Here is a 23,332-nt window from a genome sequence, read left to right as displayed (position 1 = left end):
CGGGCTTTCTAAAAAAAGAAAACCAGTCTGTTTTGTCAACATGGTTAAGGTGGTGTGAATTTCTAGTTTATATGGACAATCAGTGAAATGAGACCTTGTGTGTTACTTTACAGATGCTTGGAAGGTTTTTGATACCAGGTTTGCCCAGTTTAAATATTTAGATTTTGTTTTTTTAGAAACCACAGACTATCTTGCTAATTGAGCTTTAGTCACACAGACCTTGACCAATCTGTACCAGATGTGTTTTAAATGAAGGAAGATGTTTGTTAAATTACCATAAACAGCACACGTTCCCCTTGAGATCCAGGGGTATATTGCTCATTTTCCACACATTTGCTTATACCGATTAAGACTCAAGTGAAGAGTAAGGATTTCCAGAGAATAATTAGAGATTTTACTGGGAGGTCATCTCCACCACAGAGGGTAGAGTGAATGTGTGACCTGCTTTCTCTTCAGGACTTTTCCTGCTGGCTTCTCCTGTTGTTAACATCTCCTGTGCTCATCAGCTAAATGGTTGAGCAAAACAGGCCCTTGCTGTAGAGGTTGTCTGTTTTAAATGCTGGGCTGGGAATATTGTATTTTGAAATTCCTGTCATTTTACAATTCCGCTTTGCACAAGGTGCTAAAAATAGATGAAGATGGCTGTTTTTAGAAAGGCACTGCACTATCATTTAGGAGCAAGACCACTGGGTGCACATTTAGCTTATTTTAATGCAGCGAAAACATTCTCATGGGCTCCTTTTCCCTTTGTTGTCCCCTCCCGCGGCTGTGCTGAAACTGTGAGCAGATTGGTTCTGATCCATAAGAAAGCCTGGTTGGTGGTTTGAATTGAATAGCTCGAGTCTTCCCTTAGCCCCTTTCCTGCATGCTCTCCGCGTCTCCATGCTTGCTAAATAATTATATGGCCTTTGTTTTCTGACTGTGCTTTTTCATAATGACTCCAGCTGCACACATTTTTCATCTGGAGACAACACATCTCGTGCTCGCTTTCCCCCTCACTTTTATTTGTGCCTAAAGCTGTGACCAGGAGGCGGACTATCCCCAGGAGACCATAATGCTTTAGTTGTCTTGGATACGTGACATCAGAGCGTGGTAATCAAATATAGGCGGCTGCTCTGAATTTGGGTTGCAAATGTGAGCTCCTATCTGGCCTTGGAGCCTCCCTCTAGCCCTCCCCCTCTTTACTCGGAGATGGAGTGGAGCTGTGGGGCGTGAGGGGGGACCCTGGGCTCCTCGCAGAGGGATGACAAGGGAGTGAATACAGCTCCACACACTGACCCCTACTGACTGCCACTAAGCTGCGTGGTTTTGGGTTTCGGTGATAATTGGTCAGAATCATTGTGCTAAAGTCTTTCTAGCTCCCCCCTCCCCCCTCCTTTTTTGTGGATAGGGATTTAAAGTCCCTTTCAGTTAATGGTGTGCCATTAGAGTCTTCTTTGTGTTGAAAAGGATGCTAATGGTCCCTGGCCTTAATTGAGAAAAGAGGTCTGCCAACTCCTAGTGTCAGGGAAACAATAGAGCTTTGTGTGGGACACTCCTGGCTAAATAAACGAGGTTTGTTTAATTAAGATGGCAGTGTTACAGTTAAGCAGGCTTTGGGCAGTGGAGGACTGACAGGCGATCAGACAGTTCAGGATATGAGAGGCATGTCCTTCCTGGCACGTCCTACATGTGCTCAAGCAGTTGTCACACAACACACTGTATATTGACATACAGGCCAACACAAAGGGATTCTTATGGTGTGTGACATATAGATTTTTTAATACGTGTGAGTTTTTTGTTTTACAGTTGTGTTTTTCTGAGCTCTGCTTTCAAACGAAGGCGGTTTGGGTTTTGCAAAGAGGAAATTGAATTAAATGGGTGTTAAACACCTTTTTTCTTTTTTTTTGTATGACAGTCTAAACTAAAAAAAAACTTGTTGGTATGAGAGGAAGCTCTCATTTTGTAGTCTATATGTAATTCAGATACCCTGAAAGTTTATTGAATTTAGCTAAAAATTTTACATCTTATTCTCAGGTGAAGTTTACATATTGCATTCACACTTAATAACAAGAGCTGGTATTCAGTGGTGAATTTGAGCATTTTAGTGAAATCAAATGTTTTTTGTCTGTGTTCAACATGAAGTGCCCACTGTTCAAAATTATGTTCCCCTCAGGTACTTTTGGTGCAGATCATATCACCTCTCTGCCTGGGTGATCAGTGACTGAGAGCATATAGAGCAGGTTCCTCCACAGTCAGTACTGTCAAACCGTCTCACAGAGAGATTCTTTATGTATTTTCCTCAGAGGCAAATAAACCCAGCTCTTTGAGTTTATTATCCCTAACTTATTTGAATTCTTTTGCACAGATAAGCTCATGTTTATACCCATTTATACAGCTGAGCTTTTTACTCAAGCAATTTTGAGTGATGTGCCTGGTGTGAGGGTGCAAACAGCATTCCCTGCCCAGGATTTGAACTCACAACCTTCCAGTTATGAGTCCACAACCACTACTCCACACTACTGCCTAACTTTTCCCACTCTTAGTCATTTTATTTCACTTAATCACTCATTTATTCTCTGCTACAGTTGCTACAAAACACCTCATGTGTTTTTGAATTCTCAGCAGAAAGGCTTCAGTATTTGGATTTGAAACATAAAACAGTAGGGTTGTCCAAAAATGTTTACGAAGTCAGTGTTTACCCTGTTTTCCCTGTGCCTTCGATTTCTCGGGAAGTTGAGAAGTCCGTGTACCAAAGGTTCCATGTCTGTTTAAGTCTGCATGTGAGGGGGAAAAAAAACATGTTTGCTTATGATAGGATAATTCACAGTTTTAATTCCATTAAAACATTTCTCGCAAATATCTCTGCAATTTCTAGCCTGAGTTAGTGGGACTCATTGATAATTCTGGGTTTTTTGGGAATATGACTTCTGCACACCTTGGTCCTATTGTTTTCATTTTCTGTTTATCACATAGAAATGAGACTGAAAATATATATATATATTTAAAAAATCCCTCTTTTCACAGAATGGATAATATTTTGCAATCCCCCACCTAAGTTTAGCTTAAAATCAGAGTTGGGCGCATTTGTTAACTAGTGTTCGATAAATTAATTACTGTCTGTGAAATTGCTCTTTCGCATTTCATACAGGTATCATTTCTTCCGTCTCAGGGTTCAAAAACACAAAAGTAAAACAGGTTATTTTGTTTTGTTCTGTTTTCTTTTCTTTTTCCCCATGTTTCCAAACAAATCCGCGTGACCTTGCTGTCTGGCTGTCAGAATGTCTCCACTTGCAGTTTCACCGTGTCTGAAACACTACGTTTGTTTTCGGAAATGTGACACAGCATGCAACTCGGGAGTCAGTACTGGCACTCAAAGTTAATATAATTTCAGAAGGCTGAGAAAAGAAATATGCTTATTGGGCTCGGATACCAAAACAATTGTCGAAAAACTTACTGGCATCTTTATACACCCAGAGTTGATATGGTATGGCCTCATGTTTCTAGAATGGGTGAGGTAGCACTGATTTCATGACATGTGTTTTTTGGGGTTTTGGCTCAAACTGAGTGGTGCGTTTCTTTGCACGGTCTGGGTGTTTGTGACTTTTTGCCCACATAGGGGAAGCCTAAAGGTGACTGACTTTGCAGAATTCGGCAAGAGCACCGCTGTCTTTCTCAGCGCCGGGGTGCTTTCTTCACGGTCGCTGCTCGCGCCGTGGGCTCGCGCGGGGCAGACAGACAGACGCAGGCCGGGGAGAGGAAGAGTGCAGATTGCTCACAACAGGAGCCGCTGAGCCAGCCAGCAGCTCGTTTGCGCAGCGCCCACGTGGCGTGCGGGGCGTGAGCGAGCGGACCACTAGCACGCCGCGATGCGTCAAATGGCATGCTTTTCAATCCCTAACCGATAGCACTTGCTCTAATGTATAATTCACGGGGCTCCACCCCTGCCTCAAGGTGGTTATTTACAGGCAGCGGTGCACAAACGTTTGGAAACTCCCGCGCAAACAGATGGCAAGCCTCCCCACCCGAGGGTTTTCGAGACTTGACCGGGAGAAACAGTGCGCTGACACAGACCCTGGACTGCAGAACGGGAACAGACACTGTTCAGGCTGTAGCACATGGCCAGTGTGAACGGCTCCCGCGTCGCAATCCCCGTTAATCACTTTAGAGCTGGGGCTACATTTCCATGGGCTCTGGTTGAAGTTGTTAATGTAGCCCCACTTTCTGGAGGGGTGGAGGGGTCGGTGAGTTAGTCAGGGCTAAAGATCATCCCACACGATCCATCCCTGGACCCACCTCGAGGCTGGGCCCGGGTGCAGTTGCAGTCATGGCGCAGTGTTCTGAAACTGGCCCTGGTCACAGTAAAAAAGGCTTATCACCACTGCGCTTTCCTGTCAGTCACATCCCACTATTCCTAGGTACGAGTGCACTCGACTATTCACAGACCACGGGTTTTCATTTTATGACGGGGCATCTCATGCACTTTTCAGGAAGTTAACAAGAGAAATATTTGACTATGATCCTTGTTTTTCATTTACGACTAAAACAATAGGTTCTGATTTTGCCCTGCGTTTCGATTGTTGCAGGTCCTGAGCCACAGTGGTCACAGATAGCGGATTGTAGTGTTTATCATCAGGCTCTGATTTTCTCAGTGTGGCCCAGAGAGTATTGGTGCACATCTCTGTTTTCCAAGGGTAGTGTGATCTGGTTTGATGAGGTTGGTGCTTTTATAGTGAAAGTGACTTTTAGCTAAGATGCCTGTGTGAAAGCTTTTCTTAATGCACGTGCTGTTTCTGACTGTACTGTATTGCGCATTGATGCAGCATATTGTTCAGATGTTTTTTTTCTTCTCATTTGCTCCTGAAACACTTGAACCCATACGTGCAAATGAAACATAGATATTGATACAAGCTACATCTGGATGAATGGGTTCGGTGCTTTTCAGTCAGAAGTTTCACACGACATGCAATTGTTTAGTAATCCCCCTTCACATTGACATTACCTCAGTGTGAAAACTTTCTGGAAAGTCTGCCAGCTCTAATTTTGATTTTAGCTGCGGGTGTTTTCAGAGCTTTCAGAGGTTTCACAAGAAGGGTAGTTTTGAGCCTAACTGTGTCGGACGCATGTGATGAGCTGTGCACCCTAGTCTGGGAAGAGAGCTTTTCCACGGCGGATGTTCTGTCCAGTTCACTCCGTTCCTCCGACGTGCTGGAAGGGCCCTGGGGATGGGATGGGAGAGGAGGAGGAGGATCAGGCTTCACTCGTACTTTTCCCTGTAATGCTGGTCTCAGCGCTTCGCTGCAGATATTGATCGCAGCACATCAGGCTCTGCCTCCTCCTGCAGGAGAGCCCCCACATTCTCTAGAGGTCAGGGGCTGCAGCACTGCAGGTGGGGTTGAACTGGGCCATGGTTCTGTTTGATGTTCAATTAAAAAATTACAAATGTTTTTTTTTTCCGGCAGCAGATCAGAATAAGTGGTACCACAAATCCAGATATTTTATGTCTTTCAGTTGCCACAGATAATACACAATCTTTTACACTTCCGAGTCCAAGAACTGATACTAACCAGTTTTAATATGTATCACATTGCATTTTGGGAACTGCAGTATAATGGTGGGAAGAACAGTAGGGGAAACCCTTTTTAGTTTAGTATCCATGTTCAGTTGTAGCAGAGAACTAAGACTTGTTTAAAGTCATTTCTTATCATGTGTTCTGTTTCTCTGGAATGACATTCCAGCAATATGCAGACACCTGTGGAAAGGCATAGGAATGGACTACCAGTAACCTGGGCTTTCACTTTGGCTTAAATTTATCCCCTTTCTTTTTCCCTGGAGTGGGCCATTAAAGACTGGATCATTTCAGAGCCGTGGCTTTGATGTTTGGCATAACAATACCAGTAACAATATTAAACACTTCAGTGGGAAGTTGAATTCTCTGCTTTCTATAGATATTCAAATCACCTGTGTGTTTTTGTTGGCCTGAGAGCTCTTTAATGTCCCCCAGCCTGTGTAATTTGCAATGAAATGGGTGTGTTAGCTGTAAAGCCCTGGCTGATGGAGAGGCTGAGGCAGGTGAGCTTTGTGTTGGTAATTGGGGTTAATTAAGCTCTCCGCCTGGCCCATTCTGAGAGCTGTCTGCTAGGCTGAATGCATTGGTAATGTGAGCCACCACCCAGCTTGCACCTTGCTGGGTATAAGTGGATAATCTGTATGCTTAGTCTTCATAGATGAGGATAGGAGCTCCGGCTCTTCACACTTCGGTACTGTACCCAGTAAATGTCCAAGTGTCTGTAAATGGGTTCCGGAGGAGTGTTGACCGATCCTGTGCTTCCCACTGCTGCTTTGTATCAGGCATTGTGTTCCTGCACACCGTTTCCCAGTTTACAAATCCTTTCTCCTCCCCTCAGTGGTGCACATTGTGAATCACACACTGAACACTGCGTTGGCCCCCTGTGAGGAGAAACCCCAGTTGGAACAGGAGTTCATTACCCATCCCCTCATTGGACAGATCTTAGTTTCTTGGCCAGCGAGAGTATAGAGCTGTGGCCTGCAATTGTTGTTAGCTGTTACATAACCTTTAAAATTAGTTCTCATCTTAATCCTTAATTTAACCAGTTATTTTTTTCTATTGTTTAGTAACCACATTGTTTTTAAGCCCACAAATGAGATGGTACTCGACCTGTCTCAGATGGACAGCTGTGTCAGCACAGCCCTCAGCTTACATTTAAGTATTTGTGTGAATCTGTGTCTTTTATAGGATGGGTGCATTTTATGTAGGTTGAGACCATTTTTAATGGCACTTAATATTTAAAATTTCCTTTCTCGGCCTTGTGCAGTACAGCTCCTGCTATGACTCTTTGCCATACTAAATTGCTATGCTGCTTAAATCACCTGTTTATAATACATGATAAATGACAATATCACCTTAAAAATGTTGAAGTGCTGCGATCTGTAAACTGCTGCCTGAAGAGGCTTAGTCTTGCTCTTTTGTGTGTGTAAGATATAAAATTAAAGTGCCATATAAACACTCTTAAACATTTCAGTATTGTGTGACATTCCCTGTGGCAGCTAAGACGCATTATCTACAGTGAGGTACACACAACTCCCACTACAATTCTTATCATCACGTTCTCCTTATTCTGTGTACCAGTTATTGTAGGTGGTATCTGATTGAATGGTTGACTTTGTGAAGCATAGGTATATATTCTTACAGCATGTATTTTTAGAACAGTATAGTACATTTATTGTTAGTTCATATAAAGCCGAACAGTAACATAAAAAAAAAGTTTTACTTAAGACAAATAGTTAATAATGGGGAAAATGAATCAACATGAACTGGATAGAAATATTCGCAGTATTGGATATGTGACTTTTGGAAACTCAGCTATTATGGCTCTGAAGAAGAAGGCAGCCTGAGATTGAACTGACTGGAACCAGTGAAGCAGTACAGCACCCACACAGTAGGTCTAACGAGATGTCTGTGCTGGAGAATCATCTTCATCATGCCAGGGCAGAAGAAAAACTCAACACTACTCAAAGAAAGACTTTGAAGCCTCCCGGGAGTTTGATTTGTTGTAGTCATTGTTCCAACTTTCACGTTTTGATCAAGAAACATCCATCCATCTCATGTGTCTTAGGTATTTATGTAGGTAAATTAATCTTTCCTCGGTGATATTTTAAAGCACTTCACTCCTTTTCATGAAACAGGCTGGTAATATTTTGGGGGGTTGGCATTTTAAGCCTAGATACATTTTTTATTGCAATTTTTCTGAGAGGCATGATCCTTCTGTGGAGAAAAGAATTTCTGGTTGTGCTATAAGTGGAGTCCAGGTTAACCTTTCAGTAGATGACATCTTGATTGCTCTGATTTTCTAAGTGCTATGAATCATTGCTGGGTGAGACTGCTCTTTGCTGTTTGTGGTTGCTTTGCTTCTCGATACCTGCCACAGTCATATCGGAGCCTTTTTGTTTGTTTAGAAGAGAGAAACAGGAGTCCTCCTCTTCCTGCTTCCTGCCCGGGTTAGAAGAGTGTCTTCCGGGAGCACGCTCACAATGTTCTGTCCTCTCAGGGACCCACTGCACTGTGGTCCCTGTATTGGTTATGTCTTTAGCCTGTTTATGAACTTTTAGGAATACGCCCGACAAAATGAAAAATGAGTTTGTGTGTCTGCCTCTGTCCTGTGCGCTGCTCAACCTTGAACTTTGAAGGAGTACTTCAAAACGCCCTTGCTAAGAGGCCTACCCCAGTGTCTCCCTGCACACTGCCCGAATGTGTTCGGGGCGTCCTGTCTGTCGGTGTCCATTCTGCAGTCTCCCAGTCTGGCCTCAGATTGACCCAGTTCCAGAGCGCTGTTCCCTGCTTCCACCCTCCCCCACTGCAGCCCTCACTCTGGTTTGCTGCCAGACAGCCCTGATAGTATTATTATCATACACTTCTCAGGGTTTTAATTTTTCTCTCTCCTTTTGCCGTTTTTAAGTTAAAGTGACAGGCGGTTGCCATGGAGAAGTGGGGCAGGGCCACGTGGGCCGGCGGGGCCGCTGTGCATTGTGTGACCCTGCGGTGGAGATGCGCGCTGCGCGGCGGCACGGCTGGGCTCCAGGCAGCTCACGGACCCCACTGCCGCAGCTGAAGCCGTTCCTCTGTTGACGCGGTCCATGTGGGCCTTTCTTTAGACACAGCACTCGTTCTCCTTTCCTGGAAGACGGCTGGAGAGAGATTTGCTTTTTAAATTCTGCGTGTTTCCCCCGCCCCCCCCTCTTTGCCGTTCTTGTATGTCGGTGTGGTGTGGGCCCAGGTGACGCAGGAAAGGGAATGCACTGTCGCTGTGAATGGAGGAAAGGAGTGGGGGCATTCCTTAGGGAAGGATTCTCCGTCACCTTTGCTCATCAGCACAAGTCAGCTGCTGGCTGTGATCAGTCGTGTGGGAGTGTTACTGTGTTTTGTGATCTCAGCTGGGACTGGCACTTCAAGTTAGACTGACGTCCAGAGATGAAAAGGCTCTGATTAATGGGTAGTAGTATTAAAAGCAGGTAGACTGTTGTTAAGTTAAAAGTACAGAAAAGGACGCCATTGGTAAATCTTCATTTCTATTCAGACATATTTTAGGTGTGATTTACATGTTCCAGTGAGCTGTAGCAGCAAATAAGTGCACAAGAGACATAAAACAATTAGAAATGTTTGTCTAATACTTTATTTTATTACCTTGCTGTTGGCTACTTCTATAACTACTTCTATAAAGTAATTAGTATGTAAACTGCTGTATTCTGCATATTTGTCATGGTTGTATACAGTGGTGTTATGGTGTGTGCTGTTCCCATGGTTACAGACTCGTTTTCAGTTATTAACTTTTATTTCAGTTTTGCTGAAAACTGAGCGGACTTCAAAAATGGATAAAAACGTAACCGATTACAGCTTGCACCACTCTTTTCATAGCTTCTCATTTACCACAAATACTGTTGGACTGCAGGCACGAGGATCCCTTCCATTCAGGGGACTTTAATAGAAAATAAATTGAAGGGCTGCTGGGGTCGAAGTGTGGGTGTTTCTTTTAGAAATTAACATTTAGAAATGGGACCTGATCCTGAGGTTTTTTTTTAAATGACATGGCTTGTCATTGTGGAAATTATGAGTCAGATGTTGAGTCATAATTCAAATTTGACACAAAGCTCAGTGTTGAAATCTGATTTAGTGAGAAGAATATCAGTGATTTGTCCCTTCCATTTCAATCATGAGAGCTGTGTCTAAATGCTTTATGGGCCTTCAATTAGCTGCAAGTGATTTCAATTGTCACTTCATATGTTTTGTACGTCTTCTGGTTAGCATTCCTCTTCCGTATATAAATCGTCTCCCAACCACATTGTTTTCTTATAATATCTCGTGTCAGTCGTTCTGAGGGTTTTTGAAGGATGCATATTATCTCAGATACTTAAACATTTCTCAGATGTCCTTCGTTTGAACTTCGAGAGCCGCGCCAAATGAAGTGCCTCTTGATCCCAAGTCAGAGCAACTGTGAGATCAGACAGCAGCCTGAGCTGAGAGCGTGATCAAGTCCTCAGACAGGGAGAGTTGCAGCAGGTGGTTGGGATTCTTTACTTAGGCTCCTCGATACCAGCTCTGCAGAGGAGTCCTGTTTTTGTATGTGCGGCCTCTGGAGTCGAACTGTGCTGTGCGTTAGTTAACTTTGTGCATTTGCCGGAGTGCCGGTGTGAAGCTGTAGAGGAGCAGTGTAATTTAAGCACAACTCTCCAGTAAGGTGTGGCAGTGTCATCTGAACTGTGGCTGAGCAGCGCTCCTGCTGCCATTCTTATCATCAGAAGCTTTATTCTGCAGGTCTGTCGGCCCCTATGTCTGTCTAGTCTACAGCTGCTTCTCTCCTGCATGCTTAATAGGATTGTGAAAGGATCTGAGTGCAGGCAATGAAATTAACAGTCTAGCATGTGGACTAAATCTCTGCTGCATGCCCATTTCCTTCTCTGTGTTTGCAGAGCCCCCTGGTTTAATGGGTCCGATAATCGGAATGACTCCAGATAAGAAAGCAGAAACGCCGGGACTGCAGGAGCGGGCGGGGCTGCGGCCGGCTCCCTGCGGGACGGGCACGCTGCCCGAGGCCGAGAGCGCCGCCAGCCCCCGCGCCACCAGCCTGGACCGGGGCCCGGGGGACGACGAGGAGCTCACCAACCTCAACTGGCTGCACGAGAACCTGCTGCAGAACTTCACGCTGGGGTCCGAGGCTCAGCCCAGCGTCAGCCCGCTCTTCGACATCGAGGGCGACGGAGTGCCGCCTCCCTCCTTCTCCTCCTCCTCCTCCTCCTCCTCCTCTTCCTCCCTCGCTGGAAGGGAGAAGGACTCGCTCAAATCCAAGCCCCCGTACTCCTTCAGCCTGCTCATCTACATGGCCATCGAGCAGTCCCCCAACAAGTGTCTGCCCGTGAAGGAGATCTACAGCTGGATCCTAGAGCACTTCCCCTACTTCTCGAGCGCCCCCACGGGGTGGAAGAACTCTGTGCGTCACAACCTGTCCCTTAACAAGTGCTTCCGCAAGGTGGAGAGGAGCCTGGGAAAGGTGAGGAGAGAGTCCGCAGTACCGGTCCATTGGGCTGCTTGCTAAGCTCATAGCAACACCTCTGTGCCTCATTTAAAAGCATCAGAAAGAGTGTTACTGAGAGGAGCCCACCTGGCCTCTGTTGGTTATTTAGTTGCTGGGATTGATCTGGGGAGGTCATTAAGTCATTTTCTGAAAGATTGTGCAATGGCTAGGTGATCTGATCAAGACACTCTCAACTGCATAACAAGTTCCCGTTTTCAGTCCTAAATGCTCTTCCTTTGAACTTTCTCTTGTGTTCTAAAGATATCTGATATGTCCTAACCTCAAGACAAAAGAGATGTAGTTTCACCTGTCTTAAACAGGACATTCTCCAGGGCTGCTACTGCCTGAAGGATTTGCAAAGTCCAGAGGCACCACTGCACTGTGCAGCTGCTTTCTTAGCTTATTTGGTGTGATTGAGAGATCAAGAGTGCTTTTAGATTAATATTTTTGTATTACATTATTAAACAGTTAAAAGTAAATGTAATATATACCTTTATCAAAAAAGGAATAGTTTTCCAAACAATCTTTCTGAATATTCATCATATGAATATTTAATCCAGGAGAAAACGTGGGTAATTTTGAAAGCTGAAAAATGAACAAAAACATAAAAGTGAAAGTGATTAGTGACTGCTGTGAACAGCAACAGACAGCAGGAGATACATCTGTGCCACTATATCCGGTGCCATTGTGTCTCACATGCCTTTTAGTGTTAAAATAAGTCATATGCCTCTGACTTCAGTGCTTCCCGATAACAAAGGAATTCTGTCAAGGTCAACTTCCTTATTAAAAAAAATGACTACGGCAGTATTTCAGTACACCGCTGTTACAAATGATTTAAGTTATGTAAAGCACCGTGAGGTTTTCTGCCCGGATCTGTGAAACTGCCTGAAATAGGATCGCCCCTGCTCCCATGTGTTTGCAGCTGCTGCAGCATGAACTGCAGGCACAGTGTGAGGCAGGGCAGACTGCAGCAGGTCACCAGTGTGCAGTAAATCACAGGCCATGGCTCGGACATTCATCAGTTTATATTTCATGTGTGGCTGGTTTCCATCCAGCACAGTGAAGCAGTGGCCAACCCCGAGCAGGGGCTTTCCCTGTGATCAGATTGCTCAAGTTAATAATAATTGGAGGCTTCATCTTATACCAGGATGCTAATGCATTTGGTTTTCTGTGTGACTTCCAGTACAGTGAAGAGCTGACATGTTCCCTGCGTAGTCATTTTTGTACAGCTGTTTAATTGAACAGCTCTTTTACCCTTAATTTGAAAGCAGCAAGTTTCCCAGCAGTCAGCTTGTGTCTGAGCAGCGTTGGTGTCAGATGACAGCCTGGTTTCTGTTGCCATGGTGATGTTTCCTCCTTCCTGTTTATGAGCGGCTGGTAATATGAGTCAAGGTTATATTCCTCTTCATCTGCAGGGCTCTTTCAGATTGCTCAACAAAAAAAAACAATCCCCCCCGCTTCCTGTCTTTCACAGTCAAACCAAATATCAGAACACAGTGAGATATGTGTTCTGGCCATTATATATTTTAAATTATGTTTGCATTTACTTACTTATAGCCCCTTTTGTGTTGTTTAAATATAAAATGTGTAGGTGACATTCTGGGCCTAGATGTAGTAGTCTCTTTACCTGGTCTTAATCTTTGTGCAATACGCAATGTTGATGTTCATGTAGAACATGAATATTTAAGTTGTGATCATAGCAGCGTTTTGGTGAAATGTGAAACAGAAGTAGCATATTTAGCGGGTGCTTATTTCAGTATGGGTCTGAATATACGTTTATAGAACAAATATAGTACAGTAGAAGCTCAACCGATTAATTGACCCTGTGGTGTGATGGTTGGTGCTACGCGGAGAGGATGCTCAGCTGTCTGTGTCAGAGAGGAAGGGTGAAGGAAATTTCCAGTACTGTTTACCACCATAATGGTGTCATTGTGTGAGTCTTTTTTTTGCTTTGGGCTGGAAACTTAAGTGGGTTGTGCTACACATGCACAGAGACATTTTCAGTTTGTTCCATTTTTGCAACCTTGCCATTTCTGCTTCACTGGTGTGGTTATTCAACAAGAACTAGAATCTGTTTTTCAGCTTGTCTTTTCCAGTCTAATCTGCAGTAGCGTACCTGAAACTGGTGTTCATTTATTTTGCAAGGTTGTTGCACCGTGCCCGTTTTTTTGTCCTGCTTGTCCTGTGTGTGAACCCAGATTTCCCTCTCTCTGTGGCCCCTTCTGTGTGTAAATTGCGTCTGAGCGTGTCCCTCTTGCCCAACGAGGAGGCACCTGATAGCCCTTATTTGTATGCAGTTTGTGTGGAGTAATAATAGGAGATTTTGTTTAGCATTCACAGTGCGTTACCTTTAATCAACAGCTACCCATAGTCCTCCAGACAGTCAAGCTAGCAAAGGGTAGCAGCTGCAAGGTAAACACAGGGGCTGTGGTCTTGGCCATGCCCGTTCTTCACTCCAACTTATCTTCCAGGTAGTGGAACAATCCCACTACTGAGGCCTCACTGGTATGGTCCAAGACGGAGAACGGACTGATGCAAAGCAGCGTTACTGTAGATCGCAGGTCATGCTGCTCTCACAGTGCACAGCTGCCCTTTCCTGCTGTCGAGGAGCTCGTAATTTCTATCTTTTGTCTTCCAGGCGAATGGGAAGGGCTCCTTGTGGTGCGTGGACCCGGAATACCGACCCAATCTGATCCAGGCCCTGAAGAAGCAGCACTTTCCCAGTGCCCATGCCTTCTGCACGCCTCCTGCCTCCCCACCCAGGTACTGCAGCACCACAGCACAGGCTCAGACATGAAGAAACAACACCTTGAAACAGCCTACAAGTAGTCTGATATTTTGTATCCTGAAATCTGTGTGACCTTTTGTAACTAAATCATGTTGTTTTCTTTAAAAAAACAAGCTTAAATAATACTAAGTATTGTAGAAATGTGCCTCCATTTTCTTCAGAACAATATCTGGCTGTTGTCTGGGCCCAGCTTAAGATTTGTTTATCTTTTTTTCTGTAGGTGTTTATGTTTTGTCACATAGAGTTTCCATGTGTTGGAAATGTCATGCTATCTGTTTGTGTTCGTAGCCAAGGACTTGTTAGTCTTGTTGTAAATTGGTATTAATGTGTCAATGTGGTCATGTCAGTTTGTACATGTAGGATCTTCCTCATTATGGTCTTTGCAAGAAATAGTGTGAAATGTATTTCTAGTGTGAGACATGTGCCCAGGTTGAGAATGCAAAGCTGCTTTTGATGGTTGGAGAAGCACAGTGCCTCTACAGACACATCTTTGGGGTCGACTTCCTGTGTCTTTGGCAGGTGTCTGTATACATGTTGTCACCATCTTGTATTGTGTGACTTGAAGCCTGTGCTCACTAGAATGCACGGGTGTCTGCCTATTGCTGTGTCTCTGTTGTATATTTGATGTGAACCGTGCGGAGCAGGGAGAGTGAGCTGCAGTGGCAGTGTTTAATAATGCTGCACTGTGCTCCCCCAGAAACCTTGCATGAGGAGCAACAGGTAAAGGAGGCTCTAATCTTGTGCTCTCAGTGCAGTCGATCATTCTATTAATGTATGCAGGATGCTTGTAGGATAGACCCCAACCACCTAGCTTATGCCTAAGGCAGTATAACAAGTCAGGGCTGCAGTTGTTTAAGTCATCAAATACTCTAACATAAAATGTATCAATAACTCTGCTCATCTGCAACATTACGGGTTGTGGTTTGACTGCCTGTCGAATATCTGTACACATTAGAATAAACTGACTGGTCTGTTAGCCTGGAGGACATGCAGATCCCTCCTGACTGTGGTGGAGTCAAAAATTTGAACTCTAACATATATGGGAGTCTTAAAGACGGAAAAGTGTGGATCTTTGTAAATTTGCACATACACAGATAGGACCAGAGGGAACATGTGGACAATGACAGTGAACACTGAACGCAGTCATATAGTTGTTTACCATCCTTTCATCTCTGCAAGCCATCATGGATGCAATTGGTTAGAACACTGAGCCCTGTTCTACTGTTATTGTCCCTGGGGAAGCTTTTTCTATGGTCCCATTCACACGAGTGCCAAAGTTCATTGGTCCACAGTCTGCAGTTTCCCCTTTTATAGCTCTTTAATTAGACCAGCTACCTTTACTAGCACCCTGTAGGTACTAGATACTCAATTCTTGTCTGTAGTACTTTAAGTGTTATTGCTGCAATTTACAAAAGGCAGGAATATTTGCTTTAGAGACATTCTTTCACATGTCTTCAAAGGATAGGATATAAGACAAAAATGCATCTTAATTAGGGAGCTACTGTACAGTGCTTCCCGGGTGTCAGGCAGTGCAGTGTGAGAGCAGGGACAGAGCAGTGCTGAGGCTGGTGTGTTCCCTTGTGCATTCATTCATGCAGAAGGACCTGGGTGTGGGGCTGTGGCCTGCTGCTCAGAAACCAGGTCTGGGTGAAAACTGCTTGCTGTCAGATCTGGGCACAGATCTGGGTATTTACAGTCTTGTCGGTTGTCTATAAGTTCATGGGCATGCAAATAACCAAAAAACTGTAAAAAGCGATTTGAATAAATCACTGAGTGTAAGTAATTGATGCTGGAGTGAACCAGTGTGTATGTCTTTGTAAATTACCCCAACCTTACCCTGCCTTATAGCTTGTGTTTCCTGTTTATCTTGCAGTGCATCTTCACCTCCTCGCCACCTCATCCCTCAGGACCAGAGCTGCTCTCTGAAAGGTGAGGCCCCAACACACACATTTCTCTGTCATCACTTTACAAGGCTGGTCGCTTCGTGGCACATCTGAGATATTGAACATGATAAAGCTCAACAAGGGAACATGCCATTTTTACCTTACTAAGTTCTTCTGGTCCTGAGATGTGTTATTTTTTCCTGCTCATCCAGCTGTAGTTGAAAATGGGCAGAGTTGTGCTCAATCTCGCTTGAAGTTAAATTGATAGTGTTATAGGTAATGCTAGAAGATTTAGTGGATAAGAGACACGGACCTGGTTACTCTATTGTAGACAATTCTTCCTATACATTCATACACCTTTAGGTGGGCTTCTGGTAGAACACAAAAACTAGGTCTGTAGCTTTAGACTCAGGAGGTCATGACTGAATTGGTAGCTTACGGTAAGGGACAGTCCACAAGGCAGCCAATTTTAAATAAATGCACACTGTCCACATCTGGAATGGATGAGTCCGAGCTGTGTGATTTAGTACATTGGCACATCAGGTCACTTTTAAGAAGACCTCTGTGCTAATAGCAAAGGATTTACCTGGCCAGGGAACTGAAATAGACTCGCACACATGCTCGGTTTTAACTTGCATATAGATATGGTGTTTGCACAGTGTTTTCAAAATGAGCAGCTACAAACATGATGTGTAATATACTTTCTGCAGAGTTACTGGATGTGCACTGATAACATTAAATATGGTGACAATTAAATCTGTTTTTTATATTTTTTCATAAAATGTATCCTATGTCACTATAACAACACCTTCCATCAAATAATCAATGTTTCCAAGTTCAATCAGAGCAGCCCTTATGGTATAGAATTTCACTCTATCCATCTTTCTCCCTCTCTCTATCCTTTTTGTAACCTTGACTACAGGAACACCACCAGCCAGTGTAAGTGTTGATAGTGAAGAATATTCGCTCTTTCAGATAGAGATTAATAATTTATACTCTTCTGTCCTCCGTGGGGCCCAAGAGCTCTCAACACAGCTGGGGATTATGACAGAATAGCAGCTCTCTTCAGTTTATTAAGAGCTAACAGTAAATATTCTTTAATGCATGTTCTCTCCCTGTCTTTGCAGAGTCTGATATTGATGCTGCCACAGCCATGATGCTTTTAAATTCAGCCCCAGAGCAGCACAGAATGGAATGTAAGGCCTTTGTTACTATAGCTATTAAAGATGCATTGTCCTCTGGTTCTGAAAGCATAAACAATATTCCTGAATGTTAAAATCATTGCATCCACAGAAGAATGCAGTACTGATTTTCAGGTGCACACTGTATTAGAAGGCTGTTTCCAGTACATTCTCTTTAAGATTAAAAAAATGTAGTGCTACTTAGGAATGATGTTGTCTTGTATTTATTTATGTAGAACGAAATGAGCTGTCCTGTGATTATGTTAAGTGCTAACTGCCATAGCTTTACTCTTCTCACCAGAATGATCTGCAGTTGTTATGGATATTACACACAGGGGTCTATGTTGCTTCTGTTTGGATGTAATGTCATTTTAATCCACTGACAGTGTCTGTTCCTTGAAGAGATAAAGAGAAAGCCTGGTAATTGCTCTAGCATTGCCTAATATTCTAGTCTGTATTCCGCTATTTAGCTTACAAGGGCTACAGTCTGTACCACACTGTCCATGTGCATTGCCATAGCTGGCAGTCCAGGGGAGAGGGAATCGAAAGAGAAATGAACTGTCTGGTTTTCACCTCCTGACCAAATCCACAGTGAAAGCCAAAACTGATTTAGGGTGCTCCACATGATTTTTATCATGTTTATATCTTGAATTTGTCTTGAGTTTAAAGCAAATATTTTTACATAGGTTTTTTTCTAGGAGTCACTTGACTATTTCTTAATTTTTCTGAAAATATTTCCGCTTTATATTACTGCATAAACCCTTGAGACGTTTCTTTTTGACAGTGAATTGCATACTGTCTACAGAGAAACCGTCTCTGATAATACTATGTAGCTTACTTTAACTAAAGCTTTTTCTATTTACAGACAGTCTGGGCTATTGGCATATCAATGAAAGAGCTTTAAGACATTTTGTCTTCATTTTGTGGTCTTCAGCTTAGCTGTCTCTTTGAAACCATGGAAAGATAATTTGATCATATTTAATTTGATAGTTCATGTGGACCTCTTTGTAATTTTGGTTAATGAACAAATCTGTCTTGGATAATAGCTGTCTGCTTTCTGTAGTGAATAGACACCGATCAAGGGCAGAGAGAATAAAATGTTACTGCACTGGGTTTGCAAGCTTTCCGTTTGTGCTGGTTGACTTCAAACTGCTTCTTGGCCTGGTACAGATTGAGAAGTTGAATATGTTATCTTTGGTGCTGGCACATGCATTGATGCCATCCATTTTATTTCATATAGCTTGTGTTCTTGAGTCCAGGGCTCGATTCCAGACTGGGGTGCCTACCCTGAGAAGTTTACATGCTACCCCTGTAGTTTTCAGCTATTGCTCCAGTTTGCTTCCAGCTTCCAAAAACGTGCTAGCCAGTGGTGTCTCTAAATTCTCCCTGAGTGCTTGTGTGTTGATTTGACCTGTGATGGACTCCTGGACAGTAAGGATTGCCACTTGTTAAGCCTCACTCTGGTCCTGTGGGTTCCTTGAGGGATAGAAAGCGTTGCATCAGTGAGAGTGATAGACGGCGAGCGCTCACACGCACTTTGTCTGTGTTTGTGTGCTGCAGGCCGAGCGGTACAGGACCGGCCGATGGACCTGTCTCGGCCGGAGGTGGCAGTGGTCAGCAGCGACCCCAAGGAGGACCACAACTACAGCGCATCCTTCCAGCGCTGTGTCTCGCGCTGCAGCACCTCCTCCCTCTCCTCGCTGGACGAGGGCTACCAGCCGGCCTCCCAGGCCCGGCGGGCGGGCAGCGAGGGATTCCACAGCGACGAGGACTCCGACCTGGCGGAGGAGCCGGAGGAGGCGCAGGGGCGGCTGGGGGACAGCGGGTACGGGGCGTCCCAGCGCGGCGGCGGCGGCGGCAGTGCCCCCCGGCCCCGTGCCAAGGGCCCCCCAGGGAAGAAAGCCCGCAGGGAAGCCAAGCCAGAGATCGACGAGGAGCTGAAGGAGGCCGCTGGGTCGTTGCTTCACCTGGCTGGGATCCGCACCTGCCTGGATGCCTCCAGACGCACAGCCAAGAGCAAGAGTAGAAAAAGCAAAAAATAGGGCGCCTCTCTCCTCCCTTCCCCCCAGTGTTTTCTTACGTTTGGTGAATCAATCTCATTTGTTTGACACAAAATATCCCCCACATGGCAATATTATCATTCACACAGGAGATCAAAGCCATATTGAGACTTTTGCTACTGGAAACGGCTCCAGAAACGCTGCCGACTTGAATTGGTTTTAGAAGTCGGAGCAGTTCAAGGCTTCAGAAACCTAAAGGAGTTTTCAGAAATTGGACAGTTGCATGCTTCCTTCCCATTCAAGTCTGTCCGTATACAAGTGAAAATATTTATACTAAGGATGAGTGCATGGATGTAAAATACAAATTGGAACACCTATCCATCTTGTAGTCGTAGTTCGGTTTCTTCTACCAAGGTGTAAAAAAGAAAAAAAAAAGTTGCCAATTGCCATCGTTTTTGTTAGAAGACTTTTGTTATATAATTATGAGACAAAGAGAAATGCAATAATTATTCCAAAACTTCTCGTTTTATTTTTTTATTGTAATTTTTGGGTTTCCTTTTTCTTGAAAGATGCAGTTTGGTAGTTGATGCAAAGTCTGAGCTGATGATAGAGAAGCAGCAGAGGTGACTTGAAGCAGGACTTTGTCAGACGGAATGAAACCTCAATTAAACCTCGGCTTCCTAACAAAACCATTTTCAGCAGTTAAATGCCTCATGTTTGAACTTCAAAGGAACAAGTGGACTTGGCAGCAGAAACGAAATAACCCGACGGACGTGCGGATACTGAAAACCTGACACTTAAAGCAGGAAGTTTAAAACAAATCTTGGAAAGTGCATTTGGGAGCGAGTCTGCCACTGTTCAGAATTCAACGGGCCATCCGCAACTTCTTCAGCAGAAACAGACCCTGTTATTGTGGCTGTTGTTGTCATTGTTTTTGTTCATTTTCATATTTCTTTGTGCAAACTGAAACAGGTTAATCGTGGCAGCCTTTCAGACGATTTCAGCTCAGATCCTATGCAAGGTGTGTTGGAGGTGGAGTGGCTATCCCTGTGGTGACAACACGCCGGCCCCTCTGCCTTTTGAGCGCGTGTGACTGTGCGTGTGTGCGTGTGGGCTACAGAGCGAGATACATGGACAAGAGACGCAGAGATCCCGGTGTAATGAGAAGTACCACAGAGATAGTGACAGGAGCTTACAAAGACACTGTCGAAAGCAGAAAAACAATTGTTGATTTCTCCCGTTCACAAAAAATTCTGAAAGTTTAGTTAAGTTATGGGTTGAGTGTTGATCTTCACTGAAGTTTCTTTTAGTTGTCTACCCATCATGCAGTTCGAGTGTTTGGGATGCCTGTAATATATGCAAATATATGAAAGGTTCCAGGGCAAGTCGTCATTCCCACAGGTTGATTCTGTACATGCATGGCAGACCTCAGTTCTTTCTTTAGTTTCCCTAGGTGAACAAGCTGTGTTCATATGCGCTAATGTCTTCTTTACTGTTGTTCTTTGATTTCTAAGGCCAAATCGTGACAAACCGCAGTATTTTTTCAGTTTATGTGAAAGCTTTTTTGCACTCTGTCCCAGTGTAGGTAGTAGGTTGTCACTCCTCTCCTTTGCACAAGCATCTCACGCATATAGCTGCCCCCACTGTTTGAGGGTCAGGTGAAACTAGCCCTGAATCGGTCAGCTGGAGGTCACATGCGGCATGTGCTTTAATGCAGACCCAGGTGCCAGCTGACGTGGGCTTTGGAATAGTGTCATTGAGGTGCCAGAGGAAATGGCACAAAGTGCACTACCTGCACGATGTATAGACAGCTCGCTGTTACACGGTCAGTTCTGAACAGAAATGCAGAGAAAAATAAAGGAAATCAGGGAAAACAGGGTCGAAGTACTTAAGCAGTGTGAGTAACAAAATGTATGCTTTGGATCTAGGAAATAGCCCTTCCCTGTGGACCCCTGTCCCTCAGAGGAGCCCAAATGTGGAAACTCCATTGGTAGCTGACCAGGTCCCCAGTGGAAGTACCTTTTATCCTCTTGGCTTCCCTAGGCCACAAACCCCTCTGTCCACTCCACCCTTGCAGCTGTTTTCCTGCCTTGTTACATTTTCCAAGTGGTTACATAAGTGTGGTAACAGAAGATGCAGAAGTTGTAATAACTCATACTGCCCTTGACCCTTTGCTGAAAGGGGCGAATAACGTGTTCAGAGAAAGAGCTGGCAGCTCCGGTGCTTGAGCTAAGACAGGTGATTAATCACACAGGGAGGACTGCAGCACTTACTGAGCCCCTGTGTGTCAGGGGGTGATTGGCCCTCTCTCCGAGGAACGGATATGACAGTGTTCTGATTAGAGCTGTCGGTGACATTCTCACTGCCATATACTTCACCTCTACTGAGGTGGGATGGGTGATAACATTATGTATAAATGTTTTTTTTATTTGCTGTTGTTTTAATTTCATATGATTTTTAGGGTGCTCTTCCTTTTGTATATTTATATTTGCCATTCTCCTGGATTTTAAAGATCTGTATGTATAGACGGAAACGATTGATAAAGTATAAATTGAAATGTGCGAATCATGCGGACATTGTTCATCAAGTCTGTAACGGCTGTTAGATGACATTTGGTAGAGATGGGAGATGTTTGTCTACTTGGCCACAGTACACATTTCGAGGTAAAGCTGCCACCCGTATAAAATGTGGAGCTCATTACAAACTGACCCTTGTCAAAGAAGATGGCAAACCCACTAAAATGTATCAATATAGGATGGTTGTATGTAGTGATGGAATTCCCTTATATTTGACGTCATCATGTCTGCTGAGTTCATGTGTGGAGGGTTAGTGTCACCAGATTATCTCAGAAGCCTCTTTGGAAGAGTTTTGATGATAATTGGTGTGGATATGAGTATTGTCAAGAATGCAGAAAGCGTGCTATGAAATATCGGTGCTCGTGATTTTGCTTCAATGAAAGGAATCAGACTCTCAGCTGCTGGTTATCATCTAGCCAACTAGATCACCAGTGTTCACCACTAGTTGTGACCCTGAGACACAACTGTAAAACTCCCGTTTGTGCTCCAGGCAAAACACGAAGAGGCAAGCGAGGGCAACCTCTAGAGCTCTTTTGTTTGGCTGACTTAGATAACTTCAGAAGTAGGTGAAGTGAACTGAAGTCAAGGAGATCTGCTGAAAAGTCAAAGTAGATGTGTTGCTTGAACTTACCGACCAACCCTTATAAAGAGAGCTGTATCTATCTGTGTCATTACTATGGATATCAAAATTCGTGTTTAAGAATTGACGATGACTTTTATACGTCAGAGGTGCACAGGTCCAGTCCTGGAAAGCCTCAGTATCTGCAGGTTTTTCTTCTATCTGAACTCTGAACTATCCAGTTAATAAAGTAATAGGCTTATTTGGACCAGTTTGACACCGTTCTGCTAGAGGTATAAAGAGACCCTTTATGATAGTCTGAGATGTAAGCCCTCAGGACTGGGGTTGTGCACCTGCTTATTAACTGTTTGAAATGAAAAGTATAATAATCATTGTTAGTTCCTTATGGGTACTTAAATAAAAGATAAATGTGTGTAACCGCACAACTTCAGTTTTAAGCTGCCAACCTAGAAATCCACTTTCAATTAGAACAATTAAACCAAACTGGCCAGGACATCTGTGGTGGGGGAGACATCCCAGGTCTTGATTTTGGCTTCCAGGGTTAGTATTAAGTATCCATCAGATTGTAGTGCCATCAGAGGATGAGGATCCTGGACAGACTTCTGAGCTTAAGCTCTTTCAGTTATTGTTTTCATTAAAAGTTCATTGAAAATGACTGCCTAAGCAAGGTGATACCAGCCTTAAATCCATAGGTAAAAGTAGAAAGTTTGGTTATCTTTGGAACATACAGTGAATATTCATTATGATTCTAGGGTTAATTTACATAATAGGAAATATCCCTATGAATGTAAATGTAGAAATCTATAGATTATAGAAGAACATTCTGTAGGATCATCACAGAGGACTTCAATGTGAAAAGATATTGAAGGCATGTGTGTGTGGGGGGGTGGTACATACCAGTGTATTGTAAGCTTTGAGTATTTTCTAGCCAACTAGCCAGAAGAACCAGGGTGACTTTGTCATAGACAGTATTTGCCAGGTGACATTAGAAGCTGGTTAAGTGATATAGGGTTGGCATACTGAATCTTTTGAATCTATTCTATAATTTAATCAAAGATTGATATTTTTTTTAACATTTAATTAAAAGCTGCCAATCCAGTATCAGTTTGCGTCTGTTGTCTGCCATGTCTGTTAGACAGACAAACCTTTGGTTTTTGTATGCTAACCTCTGTTAATAAAATGTTTATAAAGTTTATTTTCGCCAAAGATATGCAATTGCATTATATATGGTATTACTGAATAAAATGTTCTTGTTATA

The 23,332-nt window shown here is 43.7% G+C and overlaps 1 protein-coding gene across 4 annotated transcripts in view; it reads left to right on the top strand.

Annotated features, from left to right (window-relative positions):
* The window catches only part of LOC102692775 (forkhead box protein N2), a 26,986-nt gene extending 3,654 nt beyond the window's left edge, over positions 1-23,332 (top strand). For all 4 annotated transcript variants that reach the window (XM_015363081.2, XM_015363077.2, XM_015363078.2 and 1 more), the window contains exons 2-6: positions 10,465-11,042; positions 13,705-13,829; positions 15,728-15,783; positions 16,865-16,933; positions 18,479-23,332. In XM_015363081.2, the coding sequence (XP_015218567.1) occupies positions 10,479-11,042; positions 13,705-13,829; positions 15,728-15,783; positions 16,865-16,933; positions 18,479-18,960 (1,296 nt within the window). In that variant the 5' untranslated portion in view covers positions 10,465-10,478 and the 3' untranslated portion in view covers positions 18,961-23,332. The remainder of the gene's footprint in view (positions 1-10,464; positions 11,043-13,704; positions 13,830-15,727; positions 15,784-16,864; positions 16,934-18,478) is intronic.

This window comes from Lepisosteus oculatus, chromosome 17, assembly GCF_040954835.1.
Source record: "Lepisosteus oculatus isolate fLepOcu1 chromosome 17, fLepOcu1.hap2, whole genome shotgun sequence".
Classification (NCBI taxonomy): Eukaryota; Metazoa; Chordata; class Actinopteri; order Semionotiformes; family Lepisosteidae; genus Lepisosteus; species Lepisosteus oculatus.
This window is presented reverse-complemented; position numbering and strand designations above follow the sequence as displayed.